At 50.9% G+C, this 22,937-nt stretch overlaps 1 protein-coding gene across 1 annotated transcript in view; it reads right to left on the bottom strand.

The window, feature by feature from the left end:
- Arhgef10 (Rho guanine nucleotide exchange factor 10) overlaps positions 1–13,093 on the bottom strand; it is a 74,173-nt gene extending 61,080 nt beyond the window's left edge. Inside the window, exons 1-7 of the mRNA XM_051169451.1 lie at positions 13,054–13,093; positions 12,376–12,545; positions 11,084–11,333; positions 7,140–7,203; positions 5,330–5,406; positions 3,305–3,361; positions 232–395 (exon numbers count right to left, since the gene is read on the bottom strand). Coding sequence (XP_051025408.1) covers positions 232–395; positions 3,305–3,361; positions 5,330–5,406; positions 7,140–7,203; positions 11,084–11,333; positions 12,376–12,545; positions 13,054–13,093 — 822 coding nt within the window. The remainder of the gene's footprint in view (positions 1–231; positions 396–3,304; positions 3,362–5,329; positions 5,407–7,139; positions 7,204–11,083; positions 11,334–12,375; positions 12,546–13,053) is intronic.
- Positions 13,094–22,937: the final 9,844 nt, after the last annotated feature.

Below are 22,937 nucleotides of genomic sequence, written 5' to 3'. Positions count from 1 at the left end.
AGAGGATGGGTGATGGGTCTGTTCAGGACTGCAGGAGTGACTTACCGGGAGTGTAACAGGGGTGGATCCTTCTGTGCTTAGGGCTAAGAGACCATGTCGCTGGTACCCTATGCTCTCCAAACTACCCATCAGAGAAATAACCGGGCAATTGTGTGACTCCAATCACATTTCCCAGTCCTGTTCCTGGGCAAGCGGAAGGACACTTGTCCATCACACAGACCAAGCACGTACTTGCTTTTTATGGCTGCCGCGCAGGAAGGACCTGGGAATCCCATTCTTGCACTCCGAGTCGCTTTGCTCCTCATAGCTTTCGAACTCACTGGAACTCCACCCGTACTCCAGTGAGCTGTTTCCACCTTCGTCTCCGTTCTCCACATCGTCATAAATCATTTCATCTGAGTGCACAGAGCAAGGTGAGGATGTTGAGTTCACTCGGAGGTCATGAGCTTGCCGAGGGACTGTTCACCTACAGTCCAGATGGAGGCCGTCCAGCACTGTTCGGGAACAACGGCGACTCTGCCAAGGGCATTGGTGCTCGGGACCTCCTCCATGTGGGCAGTGGTTGGAGTCTGAAAATGGCCTGCATGTGATTCTGGCATGTAACTGTAACTCTGGCATCCTAGGGACCCAGCATGATGACGGCAAATAACATGACAATATGCTAAATGATATGCTAGCCACTGTGAATGTCCCACAGAGGGAGGGCTTTCTGTGTATGTGGAACATGCAAAGATTAGATGGATACGTGAAAAGCAGATAGAAAGGTGATGCAGAGGCGACGCCTGATACACGGAGGACTGAAGGGGTGATAAATAGCTCCCGTATCCTTTCTGCCACCCTATGGTATTCTCCTCCAAGGAAATGGGCTGGATTTCACTACTTTTTAGTAAACTTTGAGCACAGGCTATTGTCTCAATAACTGTATTGTTGTCAATCTATCCCGAAGGCTTTTAAGATTACTAAAGTCAAATTATGCTGTGATTTTCTGTCTGATTTCATCTTTGACAGTTTAAAGACAATAGTATAACTATTTTTATAAAGTGGTCTTCAGTTTCTAAATATTTGTCATTCATTCATTCATTCGTTCATGCATTCATTCATTCATTTATTGTCATGTTGGCAATTAAACCTAGGGCCTTGCACATACTACACTGGCACTCGGCCACTGCACTGTACATTCCCAGCCCTTTCTCTTCACTATTGTTGGGTCATACTAGTTGCCTTAAACTCATTCTGTAAGTTGGGAAGGACTTGTACTCTCTCTGTAGCTCAGGATGCCCTAGAACTTCCAATCCCCCTGCCTCAGCCTCTACAGTAGCTAGGGCACCACCAGACTCAAGAATTTGTATTATTATATCCTTTAAGAAGTTATGTTCATATTTTTTTTTATCAATTTTATTGGACTGTGTAGTAATCTAATGTCAGCTTGACACAGCTAGAGTCATCTGGGAAGAGGGAGCCTCAATGAGAAAACGCCCCCTCCAGACTGGCTTGTAGGCAAGCTTGTGACATCTTTTGATTGGCAGTTGATGTGGGAGGGCCCATCTCAATGTGTGTGGTGCCACCCTGGGCTTGTGGTTGCGGGTGCTGTAAGAAAGCAGGCTAAGCAAGCCATGCGGAGCAAGTCAGTAAGCAGCACTCCTGAGGTTCCTGCCCCATCTCTCCTCAGTGATGGGAGAGGACCTCCCCAAGTTGCTTTGGGTCATGGTGTTTTTATCACAGCAATAGAAACCCTAACTAAGACAGACTGCTCATCAGATGACTTTTGCATACCACTTTTTGGCATTTGCTAATACTTGATGCGAAGCACAGGTCATAATTTTGAAGTATTACATGTACTTGGAAACTCTGTCTTCAAAGCTGGCTTTCAGCCAGTCATGCTAGCACTCCATGGGCGTTGACTCTGTAGCCAGCACCCATCAGCAGTGGTGAGGGCTTTGTGGAAATATCACTTCAGTTACACAGGGAACTTGTTTCCAGACATTCCTCAGAACTCTCTGTGTGCTTGTGGAGTGCCTTATGTGAGGTCATTCTGTGCCTCTAACAATGCCATGGAGCAGGAAACCTACTGTGTAGTAGTTACAATGGCTAATAATGCCAGCTAGCGTAACACTTACAGGTTACGAGTTACATGGCTACATTTGGGTGACCATCGTATTTCTATTCCACATGTGTGCTTACGTCCTTACATGTCCCTCATGTTATATTCACGGCCAGTGTTGCTATTCAATCTGAAAGCCTTTACGGGCAGTTGGGTTGAATTTATATTTACTCTAAGTGTCAATGTTTGGATTCACTCTGCAATCTTTCTTCATGCTGTTTGTCATTTTCTTCTTAATTCATAATCCCCTGCTTTCAACTAGATCGGTTTTGCTCATTAGTTTAGAAGTCAAATGATGTATTTCTATGCTCTTACGCTGCCCATCATATACACATTTTCATAACCGAACAAAACCACAAACTACAAAAAGCAACAAGGAAACCAAGCAACTTCTGCCTGCCAGCGTAGAGGGCCCCAGCTCCTCACCACAGTGGCTGTGGCACTGGTGGTCAGCCCACCAGCAAACCGACCAGCAGTGCCGGCTGCCTTGCCTGATGCCTCGTGGCTTGCCACAGGCCTGCCGGCTGCCATGCTCGCTGCTCTCCCGCTGCCTGTTGCCTTCTTCTGCATCCCTTCGCTGGGGTACAGCCCTGTTTCTTTCTCCAGTCTGTGAGGACACACCCAAGCCTCTGGCTGCTGTGGCGTGTTAAGAACATCATGCTTGTCTGAAAATCGGAGCCATAGGAGCTGCCTCCCACTCCCAGCTACCCAGGGGCCTGCCATCTTTCCCTACAGCTCTCGGTGGCTCATCTGGTTCTCCTGCTGCTCTAAGACTGTCGCAGGGATCCGGTGCTCAGCGGTTTCATATACATCTGCCAAGTTCTAGGTCAGTGCTCAGTGAGCCCACTTAGGTTTATATGTCTACGGTCTGACGATGTATGATTTCCCTCAGGTCTGGAAAGCCTTACCCTGACTCTCTGTACTTTCCCATTTACATTGCTTCTTAGATGCATGCTGGGATATCTTAGCCTCCATGTTTCCAACGGCTTTGCTCCTATGTTCCATATCTTTCGGTCTCTGGGGACCAAGTGTTGTGAGTAAGCACACCAGTCTTCACACAGCCCATGCAGAAACAAGCACTGAGCACATGAAGACAGAAAACATGCATGCTGGACCCAGGGGACTGCACGCACACTAGCAGCAGCACTCAGAACGAAAGACTATTAAACTAGACCTAAAATTCTGGTCCAAACAAGATCAAACCTGGTTCAGAGTCGGAGTTTTCTCTTGGAACGTCATCATAAATTGCTTCCTCTGGGTCTGCAATATAATGGAAAATATGTTTTTAAAAACCAGCCAGAACTGAGCCGGGCATGCATTTAATCCCAGCACTCAGGAGGCAGAAGCAGAGGCAGATGCACGCAGATTCCTGTGAGTTCAAGGCCAGCCTGGTCTACAAAGCGAGTCCAGGACAGCCAAGGCTACACAGAGAAACTCTGTCTTGAAAAACCAAAAAACAAACAAACAACAAACAAAACAAAACAAAAAAACAGCCAGAACTGACCAGTGTAATGTAAATGTCCTAAGGCCAGTCTCCTGTGATGTTATAAATGTCCAGAAGGCAGCTGACTGAGGCTCAGCAGGAAGTGACACACTGAGTGAGAGTTTTGGCTTTCAACAGGAAAGACATGAAATATGACCAAGGTGGGGAGTTTGCAGTTTCTGGGCCCATTTATTCTACAACTCTGTTCCACAGCTTATCTTTCCACAGCTCTTTTGAACAGGTCTAAGCCTGTAGGGTTCGGATGTCCTGACGTACCAGAATACAAAGGTGGCACACAAGTCTTAGGAGTGAAAGGCCCCATTCATGCACATGCGTGGGGATCCACTGAACTGCACAGATGGTTCTGCCTGTAGTACTGACACCCTGGAGGTGAGAAGTCACCATTGCCAGTGGCACGTCAAATGCATGAGGCAGTTTTCTTCCCTGTATCACCGGAACATGAGCTCTGTGAATAGGCTTCCTTAACAGGTGTGTGTGTGTGTGTGTGTGTGTGTGTGTGTGTGTGTGTGTGTGTAAGGCTGTATTAAAACGCCACACACTGTATAAGATGATCACACTGGGTCACCAATAACATTGGAACTGATTTGATGTGAAGTGTTTATAAGCCTCACGTGGAAATGTGCTTCGGAAAAAGGCTTTTGAAGCTAGTTTTCCAAAGTACCTGCTACCCTTTCTGTGGAAGAACACCCAACCACAGCGTGCCGCCATACTCAAAATCAAGGCAGAGAGACAGAGTGTACATGAACTGTCCCCCACATGTGGCGTGGCTGTGCGTCAGCGTGGAGAACAAGGCAGGAAACTGCACTTCTGAAGCGGCAGAGGCAGCTGGCTGGCACACCACTAACACCTGAGCAGCTGTGGCCATGGAAGATTTCATCCCCTAAGACAGGGCCGCGGGGAATAAGCCCTAGGGCTGCTAAGAAGCAGTTAATTTTGGGGGGTTGAGGGGGGAGAAGAGGAGAGAGACAGAGAGAAACAAGATGCTGATGGGTTCTTGAGATGGCTCAGAATCAGCCACCCCCAAATTGCCGTCACAATCACCCCAAGACCTATTAGTCACAGTTAAAACCAAAACAAAGCTTTCCTGAAGATACCTGAACAGTTAGAGGCAGCAAAGGTGGTTTGACCTTTAGGCCAATTATATGAAACAGTCACAGAGAAATAAGGAGCTTTTGGGTAATAAAAGGCATAACCTTTATTTCCTTAAAAATAAGAAAAAACAAGTGACTACCTAAAATCATCTTAGCTTCTTAAAACAACTGTGGAACCCAAGTCCTGTGCGCTGCAGCCCTTAAGCATTGTCCCAGTGTTGTCCCCACTTCCCTATGCATCATCCCTGAGGGTTGTCCCCAAGTAATGCCCCTCCCCAGCACCATCCCAGACATGACGGTCTGGTGGCGACCCAAGTAAGAGGCTTCTCCCATGCATCAGTAGACAATGGCTGACCACGGGCGGCAGGTCAGAGCACTAGCTCCCCATGATACAGCGAAGCCAGTCTGTGCCAGGAAGAAACAGAAGGGGGAAGTGCTCGCTGGGCCGCACAGCTGGGATCGCCTCGATGCAAAGCAAAAGGCCACTTTAAGAGTCCCAGGCAAAGTCCGATCCGTGAGCTTTTGTTAGTACTTGAGCAAGCTAAAGCTTCCAGTCGGGAAAGGAAACCCACTGCCATCTTCTGAGAGGACCTGTAGGTGGGGGATCCAGGCCCCTGAGTCAGTGGTACTTACTTTCCATCCATGCTGTGTTGGCAGGGTCGGCTGCCCACCGGGCCAGGGCACTGCCTCCTTGGCTGCCTTGATCGCCACTGAAAATAAAGACATTATAAACTGAGAGCATGGAGAAACACGTCAGTCACGAAGGGCTTAGTGCTCTGTGGTACAAGTATGTGTACACACTAGTGTGTCTGTGTGTGTACACACTAGTGTTTCTGTGTAGATCTTCCCAGGCACAAGTGCAAGAATCCCAAGTTCAAGTTGACACATAACTGTATCGGCCATCACACACACACACAGCAGTGTCACATGTGTCATCTCTGTACAACCTGAATGTCACACATGATGCTGCCTGACTGTGAAAGGCCTCAGCCTGCTCTTCCTCTGGCACAAGCCGGCAAGTGGAAGGCACACAAGCCACAGGGCTTTCCACATCCACACGGCGATAGGCACAGGCAGACAGGGACTGGGATTCTGTCTTACCCATTATGAAGCTACTGTGACACTTCCCACAGTGAATGACAAAAAGAGATTCACTAGACAGAATGTAAATTGTCACTGTGAGGCCTCAACACACTGACAAAAGGGTGGCAGGGAGACAGCCCCAAGACACCCACCTCCTGCTGGGGCAGCCATTAATGCAAGTGCCCAGCAGTATAGAAGAATTGAGAGAAGAGTCCAGAAACAAGGTGGCCGTGCAGAAATACACAGAACGCTCTGAAAAGCCAACACATGCAAAGGGAAGGATTAGATTCTAGGCACTAAGGAAACAATTCAACCTGTCAGGGCAAGAACACACAGCTGAGGCCTCTGCCTGCCCTGCTCCCTTGGTTGGTACAAGTTCTAAGGAAATGTATCTGTCTGAAAGATCTCAAGAGAGAGAGGATGAGGACAAAGTTAGTAGGACTCTCCTCTTGCCACCTCCCCAGGGCTAAGATTACAGGTTTGTGCCCAACCCTCTTATGTGGGTACTGGGGGCTGAATTTATATCTTTGCACTTGTGCGGCGAACACTTTACTAACTAAACTGTCTCCCCAGCCCTGGTTCCAGTTCTGGGAAACAAGGTCTCACTATGCGGCCCACTCCAGTCTAGAACTCACGGCCTTCTGTCTCGTTCCCCTCTAGCCACGTAGAGAACTACAGTTTCTGAAAAACAATCTGTGTGGGTGGGCTGGAGAGATGGCGCAGGGGTTAAGAGCACTGACTGCTTGTCCAGAGGTCCTGAGTTCAATTCCCAGCAACCATATGGTGGCTCACAACTGTCTATAGTGAGATCTGGTGCTCTCTTCTGTCACAGTCAGACATGCAAATAGAGTGCTTATATACGTAAATAAATAAATCTTTAAAAAGAGATCGTTGTGGCTCTGCTTTGTCCCAAATTCTCCACTCCCACTAGATGAAAAGTCTTTGCTATGTGCTGATTTCTCCCTAGAAATTCCAGTGAATTCCAGAATTTTAACTTTGGGATACTTGAGTCCTTAATGATTGAAGGGAGGCACAGGGTGTTGAGACCAGCCACAGCCATGCTGAGGTGACATGGTCTGATGAATGAGAGAGGACACAGCTCCGGTCACCATCTCACAGCTGGCACTGATGCTACAGAGAGAGAGGACACTCTGAAGCGAGGACACTCTGAAGCTGTGGCAGATGGAAGGGCCTAGAGGTGGGCAGGAGCCAAGGCAGTAGCATCCTGAGGGTCAAGGTAGTGTCTTCCTGAAGCTCAGATGGCCTGAGAATCCAGTGGGGTGGGGTGGGGTGAAGGGAGAGTGAGCCTGGCACAAAAGTAACGGCATCAACATAGGAGATGTGGAGTTGGCAGAGATACCTGTGTGGAAGATCTTCCGAGCTTAGGGAATTACACTGCCCATCTCCCACAACGGATGCTGCTTCTGCCAAGAGAAAAGATAAACAGTGTTTCACACCTGACAATATGTTCGTTACATCTCAATGTTTATCCCATCCCTTGTATCCTCCCATTCCTCCCCCCCCCCCATTTTCCCATTATTCCCCTCCCCTATGACTGTTCCTGAGGGGGATTACGTCCCCCTATATATTCTCATAGGGTATCAAGTCTCTTCTTGGCTACTTGCTGTCCTTCCTCTGAGTGCCACCAGGTCTCCCCCTCCAGGGGACATGGTCAAATGTGAGGCACCAGAGTACGTGAGAAAGTCGTATCACACTCTCCACTCAACTGTGGAGAATATTCTGACCATTGGCTAGATCTGGGAAGGGGTTTAAAGTTTACCTCCTGTATTGTCCTTGGCTGGTGCCTTAGTTTGAGCGGGACCCCTGGGCCCAAATCTGCCTATCATATTGTTCTACTTGTAGGTTTCTAGGACCCTCTGGATCCTTTTATTTTGCTGTTCTCCCATGCGTCTCTCATTTAGAGTCCCAATAGGATGCCTTCCCCTCTGTCCCAGTTTCCTGGTAAGTGAAGCACAGTTGACTCTTAATCCTCAAATTATTTCATGATCCTTTCTCACCACCAACAGGCTTCTGCTACCACAGATTGGAAAATGATCCACCTTAAATGAATTCATGTATTAGATGTATTCATGGCAGGATCGTGACAGAATGTGAGACCCCAGGTTCATGACAGATGAAATACAAACGCACACGGTACATCAGACCAGAAGGAGGGAGTTCAGCATTTGCAGAATTAATATGGTGCCCCTGGGGGGCTCATGTACTGAAGTCATGGTCCCCAGCTTAAGAGATCCACTCACTGAGGGGGGATTGGACCATACGGGCTCTGACACCAAAGACTGGTCACCAATGGGGGCACAACTTGACAGCATTATTGGACTGTAACAAAGACTTCTGGAGGTGTAGCCTAGTCTGGGAAAGCGGGTCACAAGGTGGGCATGGCCTCAGGGGCCACTTCCTCAAGGCCTCTGTCTCTAACTGCTTCTTGGCTGCCATGGCAGAAGTGGCTTTGTTCTGTTTATGCCCTCCGCAGCTCTATGACATCCTGCCTCACAGCAGCACAGCCAGTGGCCATCGGGTGAACCCTCAAGGGCCGTGAGCCAAAGGAATCCTTTCTTCTCTTTAAATCGTTCAGTCAGGCACTTTGTTTAGTAGTAAGACGCTAACACAGCGGCTCTTGAAGTTCTACGTATCTGCCTGACAAACCAAGTGGCAGTGGATTTTTGTGATTCACCAAACTGCACACGCCTCCTCACACATGTTCTGTCCAGGCACAGTGGGGCCTGACCAGCATCTCCCTCCCCTTTCTGACTCAAATATCTATAAGCTGCGCTCGCAGAAGAGGCAGCCCCACAGGGTGCGTGTAGGCTACACGCAGATGAATGGGGAGGAGTGCGAGGGAGCCAGCTCAGACGCCAGGCTCGCAGGAAATGGTGCTGTCACCTGGCACACGCGTGTGCATGTGGCCTGCCCGTCCTCCACTGGGCTGCATCCCCTGTGCAGCAGCAGAGGGCAGCCCATAGGGGAAGGTGAACGGATGACCGCAGGCAAAGGCTGGACTCCTAGGCTGGCAAGGCCCTCAGAAAGGGACTTGTCTTATCGGTAAACAACTGCTCCTGACACTTTCCAGTCACACCGAAGCTGGCTGAAGCTCAGGAGGCTGAACCCAGTGCAGCCACCATGGAGATTTCAACCATGAGGACAGTGCTATCCTGGCCACATGGGCTGCCACCATGAAGCTGGCTGCCAAACAGTGCATACAGCTGCCAAGGTGTGAGGCCTGGCTGGCGGCACAACGAGCATTGGCTACCCAAGCTTTCCAGGCCATGGCTATGATGGAGCAACACTGGAGAGCGCTCTGGGCCTCCTGACATGACTGGATGCTGTGGATACTTTGCCACTCCCACCACCCACCACCAGGAAGCTGCTCTCTGCAAGTTCCTGCTCCTAGAAAGTAAGGTGAAAAGCAGGCTCTGCAAGGCACCAGGCAAGACAAGGATGGGAACAAGTGAGCATGTGCAGGAAGTTCTCTGGCCAGGAGAGGACCACCAGTGAGCAGAACTCTTCTCCAGAACTGGCTGTCCCCAGGTGCCCAGGCCTGAGCTGCAGCTGGGGCTGCCAGCCTTAGGGAAGATGGGGAGGAGGTAGGGGTGGGGGTAGTGCTCGAGGATGTGCAGGAAAGCTTTGCAGAGCACAACAGCACCCCTCCCTTAGGGCAGGACAAGGGTACCAGGTGTCCAGAGGCCAGTAGCTCAGATGCCCTCACCAGGGCATCTCTGCTGAGTGCTTCCTTCTCCCATCTCACAGTTTTCTATTTCTTTCCAGGATACACCACTGGAATACCCCAGGTGAGACATTTTTCTCACGATTGGGAAGTCTTAGAGGCAGAATTCTGATTTACAGTTACATGAAAATTTTCATTAAGGGTCCTTTCCTTTACGGTTAATAACTGAGAAAACAATCTTTAAAGAAAATTCAGTTTTGGCCAGGCAGTGGTGGCACACGCCTTTAATCCCAGCACTCGGGAGGCAGAGGCAGGCAGATTGCTGTGAGTTCGAGGCCAGCCTGGTCTACAAAGTGAGTCCAGAACAGTCTAGGCTACACAGAGAAGCCTTGTCTTGAAAAACCAAAAAATAAAATAAAATAAAAAAATAAAATAAAATAAAAAATAAAAAAAACTCTGTTTTAAATGCTGGAAACCATAGAAGGTTCTAAAGATAACTGTTTCCTGCAGAAACTGACCATACATGCTGAGACGTGGCCATGGCCTGCAGCGCAGCCCCATGCTCTAACACAGAAACAGCCATCTAAAAACAAAGGTCTATGCAGTGAAAGAAAATGTGTCCACATGCCAGGCACGTGGGACAGCTACCCAGGGCGGCAGAGGCAGGCACACTCAATAGCCTAAGCTACATAGCTAGTTCAAAGCCAAATTGAGCATTTTAGCGAGACCTGGTCTCAAAATAAGAAGCCAAAAGGGCTGTGGGTATGGCTCACAGGCAGAGTGCTTGCCTCGCATGCGCAAGGCTCCAGGTTCAAACTCTAGTACTGAGGAGGAAAAAAAACTATAATTTTTAGAGTGATGAATAACTGAGTACCAGGTGAAGGACTTCATTTGAAAGGAATTTGAAGAGCTGGGCGCGGTGACACACGCCTGTAATCCCAGCATGCAGGGAGGCAGAGGCGGGCAGCTCTCTGTAAATTCGAGGCCAGAATGGTCTACAAAGTGAGTCCAGGACAGCCAGGACTACACAGAGAAACACTGTCGCAAAAAACAAAAAAAACAAAAAACAAAAAAAACAAAACAAAAAAAAAAAACCAATCAAACAAATAAACAAACAAAAAAGAAAAGTAATTTGAAATGATTTACAGCAATCTGTTTTACGTATGTATGTATGCATATATGTATGTATGTATGTATGTATGCATGCATGCATGCATTTTACTATGTGTAAGCACTACTCTAAGTCCAAGAACTGAAGGGCAAGGTCTGCATGCTTGCCTTTTGACCCTTTACCACACAGAGGATTACAGAGAGCCCGTTCTGAGGTGTGTGCATTAGGCAATGACAGGACATGTATGCACTCCGGAACAGTGATGGTAACTTAGAGAGGATGCAGGGCTGTGGACAGCTCCAGACTAAAGGCCACACAAGCTCTGGTGTGTAGAAGCCAGAGGCTGTCTCTGAGTTGTCCCTTCACTGCACCTCCTCAGTTAGAGGAGGGCTTAGCTTGGACTCATTTCCCAACACTCCAGACAAATAACGTGATAGGAAAAGAAGGGCTGGGCTCGTATCTCTTAGCCGGTGTGCCCTGTCACTGTGCGAAGCTTTGGGACACGTACCTTCCTCTTCTACAGACTCAGCTCGGATGATGACGGGACTGGAGTAGGCAGGGAGCAGCAGTGGCAGGTTAGACGGGACAGCATAGCCACAGGGCACAGGCACAGAGTAACCACTGGGCACACGCAGGCCCGCCCCTTCTTCCTCTGTGTTTGCGTCTGGAGACGGTGGCTGGTCCTCCTGGAATGGTGTGATGTCAATGACAGAATACGGGTTCACTCTCGTTGGGAGCACAAGCTTCGCAGGCTCGGCCTCGAGGGCAGGCTCAGCCTCGGGGGCAGGCTCGGCCTCGGGGGCAGGCTCGGCTCCAGGGCCATTCCCTTGAGGACAGAAGGGCACTGGTTAACAAACAAGGTGTCAAGAATGTATGTGGTCCCGTGACTGTAGCGGAGGCACAGGAAGTGTGCACCTGTCACCAGTGCCAGGACCCCCAGCATTCCCAGATCACCTCTGGAGGCTATGAGACCCAAGTCCCTGGGATACAGCATGGGATGGGCAGCTGGCATCAGCCCTGGGCACAGATGGGGAAGACTCCGCAGAAGGTCCCAGGACGGCATATCAAGTGAGGAGAGTCAAAGAGCCACATGCAGAGATTTGGCTGGGGACAAAGGAGGGTGACGCTGGTTCTTGGCCATAGTGACTGTGGTTGCAAAGAAACAGTCTACCTGGCTAACGAGCAGAAGTCCCGGATCTACCTCCAGGCTTGAAAAACATGAAGTCATACAGGTAGGCCATCCCAGTTTGTGTATAGCGATAAAATGCCAAGTGATATCTATTAGAAAATGGCAGACTTTTGTCTCTACACTATAAATTGGGGGAGTGGGGGGTGGGGATACAGCAATAAGAATAGAAACTGGGGGGAAATGTTACAAAATATAGCCCAGTCAGTTTTATCACAGAGACCTTGATGCCTCAGGCCTCCAAAACTGTCCTTGCCATCTCATTTGTGTGTGTATGTATGTATGTGTGTGTATATATATATATATATGTATATATATATATATATATATATAAAAAATGACCACGCCCACCCCAAGGTTTACAGGCTGACGGCTTAGTCCCCGGCAGTCGGCACTATGAGGGTCTTGGTAACCCAGGGATGAACTAGATCCTGAAAGGTGGAGCCCGATGGAGGAAGGGGTCACTGGGGTTGTGCGTGTGTGTCTTCCAAGGAGCTATCTTGCCTCCTCAGCTTTCTTCTCTCGGTCTTCCCGAGTGTCATCATATGAGCAGCCCTGCTTTGGACTTCTCTGCTCGGGGTGCAGACCCTCTGAGAGTGTGAGCCCAAGCCAACCTCAGGGGATGCGGTCTCACCTGCACCTCCTCCCTCCGCACCGCAGCCGCTCGTCTGATGGGTTGACGGGGCTTGCCGGTCTGCTTCCGGAACTTCATCTCCGCTGTCAAAGTCAAATAGCTCTCCCTCCTCCTCTTCGTTGTTATTGGTGTCAAACTTCACTTCGTTTTCTGAGGTTTAAAATAACGCAAATCACAATGCTGAGGTTTGCTTCGGATTTGGGGAGGGTGTTTGTACCTCCCTGTGCAGGTCAGACCCAGGAGAGAAGGCAGGAGAGGCAGAGAGGCTGAGCCCAATCCCTGGGGAACTATCTGGCAGCCCTCCCTGGAGATGGCAGCAGGACTGTGAACCCGAGTTATGGCTTCCCTTGGCAGACAAGAGGTCACCGCACAGTGGCCTCACGTGTGAGGTATGTGCCATGACTTAGCATCTAGGAGGGGAGAAAGACTTGCTGTGTTAACAGGCGCCCTGGCCACAGGACACGTCCACAGCCTTGCTATTCACAGAGACACAGCTCACAGCATCCTCTGGCAGAATGAAGTACCACATAATGTTTGCCCCACAATTAGAATGGTTCCAAACTGCTCTTTTGGCAGGGGGTGGGAAGGAAAAGCATTGCTGAAATAAACACATTTTTACATCACACAGAGTCTCTCGGGACAGGGCGTGATTTCATACCAGGGCGCTTGCCTGGCATGCGCATTGCTCTGGGTCCCATTCCTGCAACTGTCTTCTCTGTGGTACGGGGTGGCACATCTTGATGAAAGGCATATGCCACGTGATTATGGGGACACCCCGCAAACCAGCCAGCAGACTGGAGGATATAGTGTCATCTATAAAAGTATCACGTATGGAAGAGAGTCGCAGGCGAGTTTTGGCAGCTGATGTGCAGCCCTTGCTCGAGGCGATGAGGCATGTGACTGAGGCTGAGCTGTCTGCCAGAGAGAGCCTGCCTGTGTAATGGAAGAATTCAAGTGGAGAGAGAGAGAGAGAGAGATGTGGACAATGCCATCCTCCGTGTTACCCTATGCTTCACAGGAGGAAGAGGAAAGAGGAGACTGGAACAGAGGTGTTGGCTTCTGGGTTTTACGCCTGGCCCAGAGAAAGATAACTAAAGAGCCCCTGATGGGGTTCAGAGTCTTGGAGACAGCAAGACAGACATTCTACTAGCCCTCCAAGCTGACCTTTAATACAGACGAGGAGGAAATCTTTGATGATGGGAGCTGTAGCAAGGGCATGACCAGAAAACTGTAAAAATCAGGCAATACTCCGCATGTGAACTGTTTGAATCGGCAAAGACTTTCACGCAAGGGGCCAAGAGCCTTTCAGAGCATAGCTTGCGAGGCTGTGGGACACAGTGGTAGATGGGACCAAGCTGAGGGATGTGGAAGCAGAGAAACTTAGTAATATGACTGCTCAGCCCTCCTGGAAACAGAAGCAATATGAGGGAAAGCAGCCCTCGGCGGGCTGCCTTGTGGGCCAATAGGAACGCTTGGTTACTGCTGGCTGAGGTCCCCATGAGTGACAGGGGCTGGGAGACAACAGAGGAATGCTAAGCACTACTAAGGGTGACCAGCCACAAGAATGGCAGCACTCGGTACCCACTTACCAGGACAAACAGGACTATGTTCACAGGACAGGTAAGGAATAGATTGATTGGACAGGGGCCCAGGGGCTGGCATAGGGCTGTAGTGGCTTGTGGAGGCCCAGCCTGGGATGTGACTTTTACAATTTAGGAGAGGCTCTGGCAGGTCTGAGTGCTGCAGACTGGCCTGTAAATCAGGTTTGTGCATCACTAAAGCAGCCAAGATAAAATGAGGAACAAGCAAAGCAGATAAGTGGGTCTGTCCAGGTCACCCCATTGCAAATGTGGTAGCATTGTGCAAAGCCAGAGTCCCCAGGGACAAAACTAGCGGAAGCTAAAAGCTGTGCTAGTGAGCTTCCGGATGGCTTGAGAGCTTGGACATTAGTCTGCAGAAGGCATACAGGACAAAACAGAACAGCTTGACCTGGGGGCGGAATGCTATTCCCCTTCCCCCAAAGTATGTGTGTGCCTTTCTCCCCTATAGGGAAGTATATTAAAAGGGGAGAGGCAGAGATGGCTCATCCAACCTGGGGCTCTTTCAGCAGCCAAGTGTGGCTGATGGGGAGGTAAACAGGACAGTGCTGGCCTGCAGCCTGCCAGAGCCAGGGAGCCAATTCTAACAGCAGGCGTGGCTGGGCAAACTGGCCTTCACCAAGATCCTCAGTAGTGGGGCGATGTGCAGAGACCCCCATGGTAGCAACAGAGCCCCAGGATGAGGAGCCGGGATGGCTCATGAGAATGATCGCGGAGGTCTAGAAGGGGTAACGTCTCCTATCACATTGCTGTGCCCATACACTGTTCCTTATATAGAACAACGGAGATAAGAAGTGACAGGCCTAGGGCTGGAGAGATGGCTCAGTGGTTAAGAGTGCTGCCTGATCTTCTAGAGGTCCTGAGTTCAATTCCCAGCAACGACATGGTGGCTCACAACCATCTATAATGTGATCTGGTACCCTCTTTTGCAGATAAAGTACTCATATACAATAAATAAATAATTAAAAGAAAAAGAAGTGATGGGCCATGTGTTACATACACTAGACCTCACTAAAGTGATGCTGTTTTCAGTATCACCTTTGCAGTCCAAGACCACTGGAGACAGCAGAGGTCCTGCCCCACCGCCACAAGGGAGGTTTCCAGCTCATGTCCTCACTGCTACGCTGGGACTTGGCGGTCTGAACAGAGTAAAGCTGTTCTAGACGCGGCACAGCTATGTCAATGTCACTTCATGTAACGATACCTCCCTCCCCACCCCCCTCTCTCTCACATTACCCTCTCATCTCCTCCTCATGACCCCTTCCTCTTCCCAACTACTCCCCTTTGTACTTTATGTCTTTTGCCCCCCTTTTTCCGTTTTTTGTTTGTTTGCTTGTTTGTTGGTGTTGCTTTTCTTTGGGTGACCCAGTGAGCTTAATTAGGTTGTACACCACTGAATAAAATCTCTCTCTCCGCGACTAGCAATTGTAGTGCCTATAAGCCTCATTGGAAGGCCGGATTGGAGCTTGTTTTCATGTCCTATACTTCTTGGGTATAGAAAACCCCAGCAAGTAAGCGTCTAGGCTGAGTCCTCTCCCGCACAGGAGCCTCCCTACGGCATCACTGGCCTCTGCCTCTGCACTACCCCTTCACCGTGTCTCCAAGATGCTCTTTGGAAACAGCTATACGCATGTATTTGTGACTCCCATGTGTCACCGTATAGGCCCAGCACTCCCATGCAGCAGGCAGAGTGGGATAAGAGAGCCAGAGGCAAGGGTGACAAAGGTAAACCCCTTCCAGCCCACACGTACAGGGACCTGGACCCACAGAGGAATGGCCAGCCTTGTGTGGCTGAGCTGCCTCACAGCTGCTGCCCACCCTAACCTGCAGACCGTGGCTATGGAGACTCTCAACACCCACATCCTTTTCCATATGCAGGGTGGGTACCAGTATCCCGGATAACCTTTCTGGCAGGGCCACGGCTCTGGTGTAATCAGAAAAGAAACCAAGCAGCGGCCCCTCCTTTTGTGTCTAGCATATGAGCTGATGGAGGAGGATGCCATCTGGCCATGAGCCACACACGGGGAAGGAAGCAGGAAGAACACTGTCCCAGTCCACTCCCAGCGCTAAGAGGTGACCGTTTCCTGAGGGAGCATGGCTGGTAGGCAGGGCTTATTCACAAACGTGCCCCTCACTCCAACTCTGGTGCACTCCGCACTGGATCAAGCAAAAGAAACCTCATGGAATCCAAAATGCTGAGGACAGGTCACATGCTGGAGCACAGGTTGCTAGCTCACTGGCACCCAGACACACAGGTATGACAGCCACGGGCAGTCAAAGCTCATGTCCCGTCTATACCACAGCACGAACCATCTCTTTCTAGCAGCAAGTTCAGTGGTTCCGGCAGCTGGAGTCCTCTATCAGAACCCTGAGGACTCCAGGAGCCAGGGACACCCCTAAGGAGGCAGACCCCTACCTGCGGGTGCAGAAGGTGAAGCCTCTCCTTGGTCCATGCTCAGCCTCGCCTCCTTTCTCCACACTTGGTCAGCATCAGGAGACAGGAGCCCCTGCAAGCAGAAACATTTTCAAGTTGGCATTAAAAAAAAAAAAAAAGAACCTTCCCAAGAGACACCAGCAGTCGGGACTTTCTAGAAACAACTCGCAACAAGGAAAGAGGTCACTGTCACTCCCAGCTGTAACGACAGAACTTACTATCTATTAGTTGAAAATTCTTGCAAATCTCCCTAGAAAGGGGCAATCCAGAGCAAAACAAACAAAGGTTCTCAGTGTGGCCAGACTTCACCTTGAACCATAGCCAGGAGCTTATTTTGGAACCAGAGGCCCCGGCTAGCGCTCTCTCAGCCTGCACCACTGCAGCAGGTCTTTGCTGAAGCATAAGCCAAACAGTTTCTCCTCTTCCTTCAGATAAGACCTTAGCAGGGTTAACTGAAGTTCCCAGGGAAAGCTGCAACTAGTGCAGCCCTCTGCAAAGTGGCCTCCCTGGTCAGACCAGTCATGACTGGAAAGCTGGAGTACTCCAAGTCCAGAGCCCAGTTATCGTGGGCTATCTTAGTCCCTAAACAGTTTGTTGTCCCCTCTTTGTGTGACCTAACATCCTGTGACTATTTGGTAAATACAGGCCCTGTGGTGGTTTGAATGAAAATACCCCCATAGGCCCATAGGGTGTGGAGCTAGTAGGAGATGTGGCCTTGTGAGTAGGTGTGGCCTTGGAGTGGGTGTGGCCTTGTTGGAGGAAGCATGCCAAGGACTGAGGTTTCATTAGCTTGAGCCAGGCCCAATGTCACTCTCTTCCTGCTGCCTGCAGATCCAGATGTAGAACTCTCGGCTCCTTCTCCAGCACCATGTCTGCCCGCATGCTGCCATGCTTCCCACCATGATGACAATGGGCTAAATCTCTCTGAACTGAAAGCCAGCCCCAATTAAATGTTTTCCTTTGTAAGAGTTGCCATGGCCATGGAGTCTCTTCACAGCAACAGAACACTAAGTGTTCTAGCTTCCCCCATCAGATCATATCTGGGGCCTATATCAGGTTTCTCTACTCTGCTGTAACCAACCTACTGGAGGTAAACAAGTATCTTGTCGTAGCTTCTTTTGTTGTTACTCTGCAACACTTCATGAACTGTAACCACACTGGGGCCACTCAACACTCATTCTGGATCCCTCTTGAAATCACTCAATACTCACTCTGGATCCCCTTTAGAATTACTCAACATCCTTCCTAGATTCTCCCCAAACAGCAGGAAGGAGAGCAGACTGCTTTGAGGCCTGCTCCGTATGCTTCTGTTCCAGTAGCAGGGAGGCAGATGCAGTGCCCAGTGAGTGGCACCCCACTTCTCTCTCCACTGGCTCTCCACACACTTGCTGCTCAGTACGGAGAGAGTAGGCAAAGCTTTGCACCCCGCAACATCTTAAGATGCCAAACAAGCCCAGTGAATTCTTTCACCCTAATTAACAGGCTTAATGTTGGCTTTGGCACTTCCAGTAAGCCAAACCATCTTCTCATCAAGATGGCTGCCCGTGCCAAGCCCACCATCTGCCAGTAGACAGAGAATGCCCATCTGCCAACTTTGTACATGCTGATATGAGCCTTTTGTACTAACCCCATGCAACTTAAGCCATGTGGCTCCATCTTACCCTCATGGACACCAGAAGCACTAAGATGCCCACCTGAGTAGCTAGGCATCTTCAGTGGGTACCTATTATCTCATCTCCGGCACCCACATCGTTTCATCACCACAGAGCACTCCCGTGCTGGCTCTCTCCATCACACATGTGGCGAGCCACAGCTCAGCTTGACTCTCCTACCACTGATAGTGTGTATAACTGCACCGCCACTCTGGGAGCAGGTCCTACTATCTGAGATGAAGACATTATAGCTTGAGGATCGGGGAGATCCACCCAGGGCTATGACGAGGGCAGGTGTATGGGGTACAGCACAAAAGTCCAGAGCCTGGGTAGATACAGTCCAAAAGCCTTCCAACAGGCCCTGGCAAGTACTGAGGCCCCTGTGCAGCAACTACTCGCCTGGAATCTGTCTCAGAGAATTGTGGGTCAGCTACTCCATGCAGGTGGCAAGAACAAGTGCACATCCCCGTGACAGGCACCTCAGCAGGGCACACGCGTACACACACACACACGCACGCACTCGCACAGTATGCACATACTGCTGCCTCAGCAGGCAACATCTGTGACTGATGTTCGGATCACGTGATGACCCACCTCCACCTGTTGCCCTGCCTGAATACTGCCTGATACCCAAGGGTTTCAACAGAAAGAACAAAATGATTTGTGGAAAGGGCCCGGCTCGGTAAATACTTTTGAACTCTACAGTCTAGAATGACTAGAATCAAAAGAGCATGGCCACTGAGTACCCCTGAAAGTGTCAGGAGATAAACCCAGGACAATGCTATCACTTAGCACCAGTAAGGAGCAGAGGCCAGTTAGAAACCAGAGAGCAGCAATGTCTGGGGTCTCCAGAGAAAACAAAGCCACCATACATGGGCTGTGTGCATCTCCGTACTCACCTTGCTGGTCTGTGAGTTAACCAATGGCAAGCCTCAAACACCCTTCCTGAAAGCGGCCAAAATGTTACCTAGCTGCCGGGGATTTGTCTGCACATAGCTGCAGACACACTGTGTATAGGGCTGCATCCTGAGCCCAAATGCTCACACGTGCAGACATTCTCACTGTATGGGCTTTGTGAATACTCAAAACACATGTAAACAGAATCCTACTGACTCTCATCTTCCTGCTGGTATGTAACTGCTCAGGTAGAGAGAGATGCAGCCTACAAGTCCTGAAGGCAGCACTGCCCACTGACCCAGCCATCAGCACTGCCCACTGACCCGGCCATCAGCACTGCCCACTGACCTGGCCATCAGCACTGCCCACTGACCCGGCCATCAGCACTCTCCGCTGACTCCACCATCAGCACTGCCTACTGACCCAGGCAACAGCACTACCCACTGACCCGGCCATCAGCACTGCCCACTGGCTCGGTCATCAGCACTGCCCAATGACCCAGGCAACAGCACTGCCCACTGACCCCACCATCAGTACTGCCCGCTGACCCGGCTATCAGCACTGCCCGCTGACCCAGGCAACAGCACTGCCTGCTGACTCAGGCAACAGCATTGCCCACTGACCCGGCCATCAGCACTGCCCACTGACCCAGGCAACAGCACTGCCCACTGACCCGGCCATCAGCACTGCCCACTGACCCAGGCAACAGCACTGCCCGCTGACCCGGCCATCAGCACTTCCCACTGACCCAGGCAACAGCACTGCCCGCTGACTCCACCATCAGCACTGCCTACTGACCCAGGCACCAGCACTACCCACTGACTCGGCCATCAGCACTGCCCAATGACCCAGGCAACAGCACTGCCCACTGACCCCACCATCAGTACTGCCCGCTGACCCGGCCATCAGCACTGCCTGCTGACCCAGGCAACAGCACTGCCTGCTGACTCAGGCAACAGCATTGCCCACTGACCCGGCCATCGGCACTGCCCACTGACCCAGGCAACAGCACTGCCCGCTGACTCCACCATCAGCACTGCCTACTGACCCAGGCAACAGCACTACCCACTAACCTGGCCATCAGCACTGCCCACTGACCTGGCTATCAGCACTGCCCACTGACCTGGCCAACACTGTTAGAGCTGCTTGTCTGCACCCAGGCTAGGGTGTTTTCCTGTATGATCTTTTCCAGAATGTTCCTATCCTAAAAACTGTGCTCCTAGGTGTGCTTTTACTGATTCAGCCTCTCCTTTCTCCCCCCGCCCCCCCCCCCTCTCTCTCTCTGAGCTTCTCTGCTCTCAACCTGAGACAACGGCTATGCGTTCTCAGGAAGGAACTCACCTGGGCTCGTTGACATGAAATATGTTGTTGAGTAATTCCTAAGAACAAGGCCCTATTCATAGGCTGATGAGACACGACTCTGGACGTGCTCCAGGTGAAACAGACATAGCAGAGGCCCCCAGCGAGAAGGGGTGAAGGTTAGGGTGGCTCTGGCCAGCACAAGCCGGGCCATACCTGTGTATAGCTGGCCGGGTTGATCAGGTATAAGCCTGAGGAGACAGCTGCACCGCACAGAGGAGACCCATTGACAAAGGCACCAGAAGGTTCCCTGCCAGCTTGTGTGTCTTTACTGCTGCAGCCTGTGCAGAGAGGCCCTCAAGCTGCCTCAGGCCTCTGCATCCCAGGATGTCTTGGTCTACCTCCCAGGGATGGCTCTTTAATATTCATCAGGGCTCAGGCAGCCATGTCACTTATACGTATCATTCAAACTCCCAGCAGCCCAGGGCAGCTGCCTGGTCCCTGCTGCCCTCACAAGAACCCACCTATAGGAGAAGAATGAGCTGCAAGCACATCCTGAGCCTGCTGCTGCACTGTCTCCTTTCTGAACTCAGCAAAGGACATTCTGTACGCAGTGCCTGGAGGCTCCCGACAGACGTAGGAGTCAAAACGGAGGAGGTGTCCAGGCTAAGTCCCGCCGCACTTGAAGATTAACGTGCCAGGACAGTGCTTAACCATACCTTCCCTTGGAGCCCGCCTGACGGCCTGGGAGCCCTGGTGCATGCCCAAGTTGTGACCACAATTGACACAAACCAGTAACGCCTCAAAGACTCGTGTCATCTAAACAAAACCCAAACTGTACACTGTTATCTGTGCAGTTTTAACTTCATGACTTGGGAATGCCTCTCCAAATGTTCTTTGTGAGACTGGATATTACATTAAACAAACAAACAAACAAACGCCAGGGCAGAATGCCTCTTGCAGAGGGTAGCAGATGCCAGGCAGGCTCTGACCGTCTGAACTTAGAGCCTATGCCCACACAGGCTTCTTGGGCAGCCTCCGCAGACAAGCCTTTCTCTGGCATTCTTGTGGGGCCTTTAGAAAAGTATTGTCAGTCCTTGGTTGTCCAGGACCTGTAGGCCCCTGACAGGCCTAGCCCAAGAAGGTAGAGAACAGAAACAGGAAGTTCACGACCTCACCAGGGGACAAGCCTGATTCAAAGCAAACCATTCCACAAGAGTAGAGAGGGGACAGGAAGGGGAGGGAGGGAGAAGGGATGCTCCCTCAGTTGCTGCTGACCATGGGGATGCCCGGTGATTTCATACACACAATTCTCAAACTTTTGGAAACATCCGTGGTTGTACTCTGTCTCTGCACTTACGTGCTGGGAATCCAGCAAGGAAGAGAGGGTGTCTTGGTTGTCAAATGTTTGGTGGCTTCATAAGTGGCTACAGGAGAGGCTCAAGTCCACCAGGCCCTACTAAGACTTCCTTAGTGAGAGGACAGGTGGGCAGTGCTGCCCAAGCCAGGAGACCGAGATAGCTCCCTAGAAATGAGCCACCCAGCACTGGGGGAAAGAACATGGCAGACCGAGAAAGGTAAAGATCAAGCGGGGGGGGGGGGGGGGGGGGGAGTGGGGATGGGGGTGGGGTCTGGCTGTTGGCAGCCTGTAGGCTCTGCTTAGGGCATGGTGGGCCTTTTAGAACAAAAGGAAGCATGTTAGGTATGCTAGCAAGCAGGAGGTAGGTCTGCATGGGGTCTAGGAGGAAGCTGGCTAAAGGACAGCAGTATCCCCAGCAATCTGTGTGGCTGATGATGACAATAGTCTGAGCTTCAGACTTCAAGTGGACTCTGTGAGGCAATAAGTGACCCTCAAGATGGCCGTGTAGTAATGTCCACCCTCCTCCACTGTTTCGGTGGACTCAGACTCATATGCAGTCGGAGGAATACTGCCCCTCTGGGGGCCACTCACAGGAGACTAGGGATCCTATATATGAATTAAGACCACTCTGTCCCTGTCACACTCTTCCTATTCAACTGTGGAGAAAGATGACATTGCACAGGTTTGTGGTAGGGCGCTCATCCCCGCACCCCTGAGGAGAGTTTCCCCTCTAGCGGCACAACTAGCCATAAGCACAAGGGGCTCCTCTGCACCTTCTGCCCATGTGGAAGAAACAAGCTGTGGGGGCTCTCACATAGGACCCTAGGGAGAAAGGACCTCTCTCCACAAACCAGCTGCTGACATTCAGACACTGTCCCTGCAGCCAAGGGCATCCTGTGCCCAGCCTGGTTATCAGAGGCTACCTCCGTGGATCAACAGAGCCCGTGTACCCCCTTCCCACACGCTTCTCTTGGGTAAGTCTATGGATGCCACACTCTCTGCGTCCCTCCTCCTTCCTCTTTGAAGCCCAGCTATATGCCCACGACCACCTAGTACAAGGATTGAGGGAGCTGCCCACTCTAGGTCTCGGGGAGGCAGACAAATCTAAGCCTGGGCAACTGGTCTTCCAACTGGCTGCTGATTCTCTCTGTACATAGAACAAACTTCAACTTCCCATCTTCCCAACGCCGGCCGACCATCGTTCATCACTGTCCACACCTGATCAGCAACTATGGCCAGCTCAAAATGGGTGTTCCTGCCTCCACCTTCTCCTGTACAGGGGCTAATGCTGACCTGTGAAAA

Source organism: Acomys russatus, chromosome 27 (genome assembly GCF_903995435.1).
Source record: "Acomys russatus chromosome 27, mAcoRus1.1, whole genome shotgun sequence".
NCBI lineage: Eukaryota > Metazoa > Chordata > Mammalia > Rodentia > Muridae > Acomys > Acomys russatus.
The sequence above is the reverse complement of the archived record's forward strand: the minus strand, read 5'-3'. Positions and strand labels throughout refer to the sequence as shown.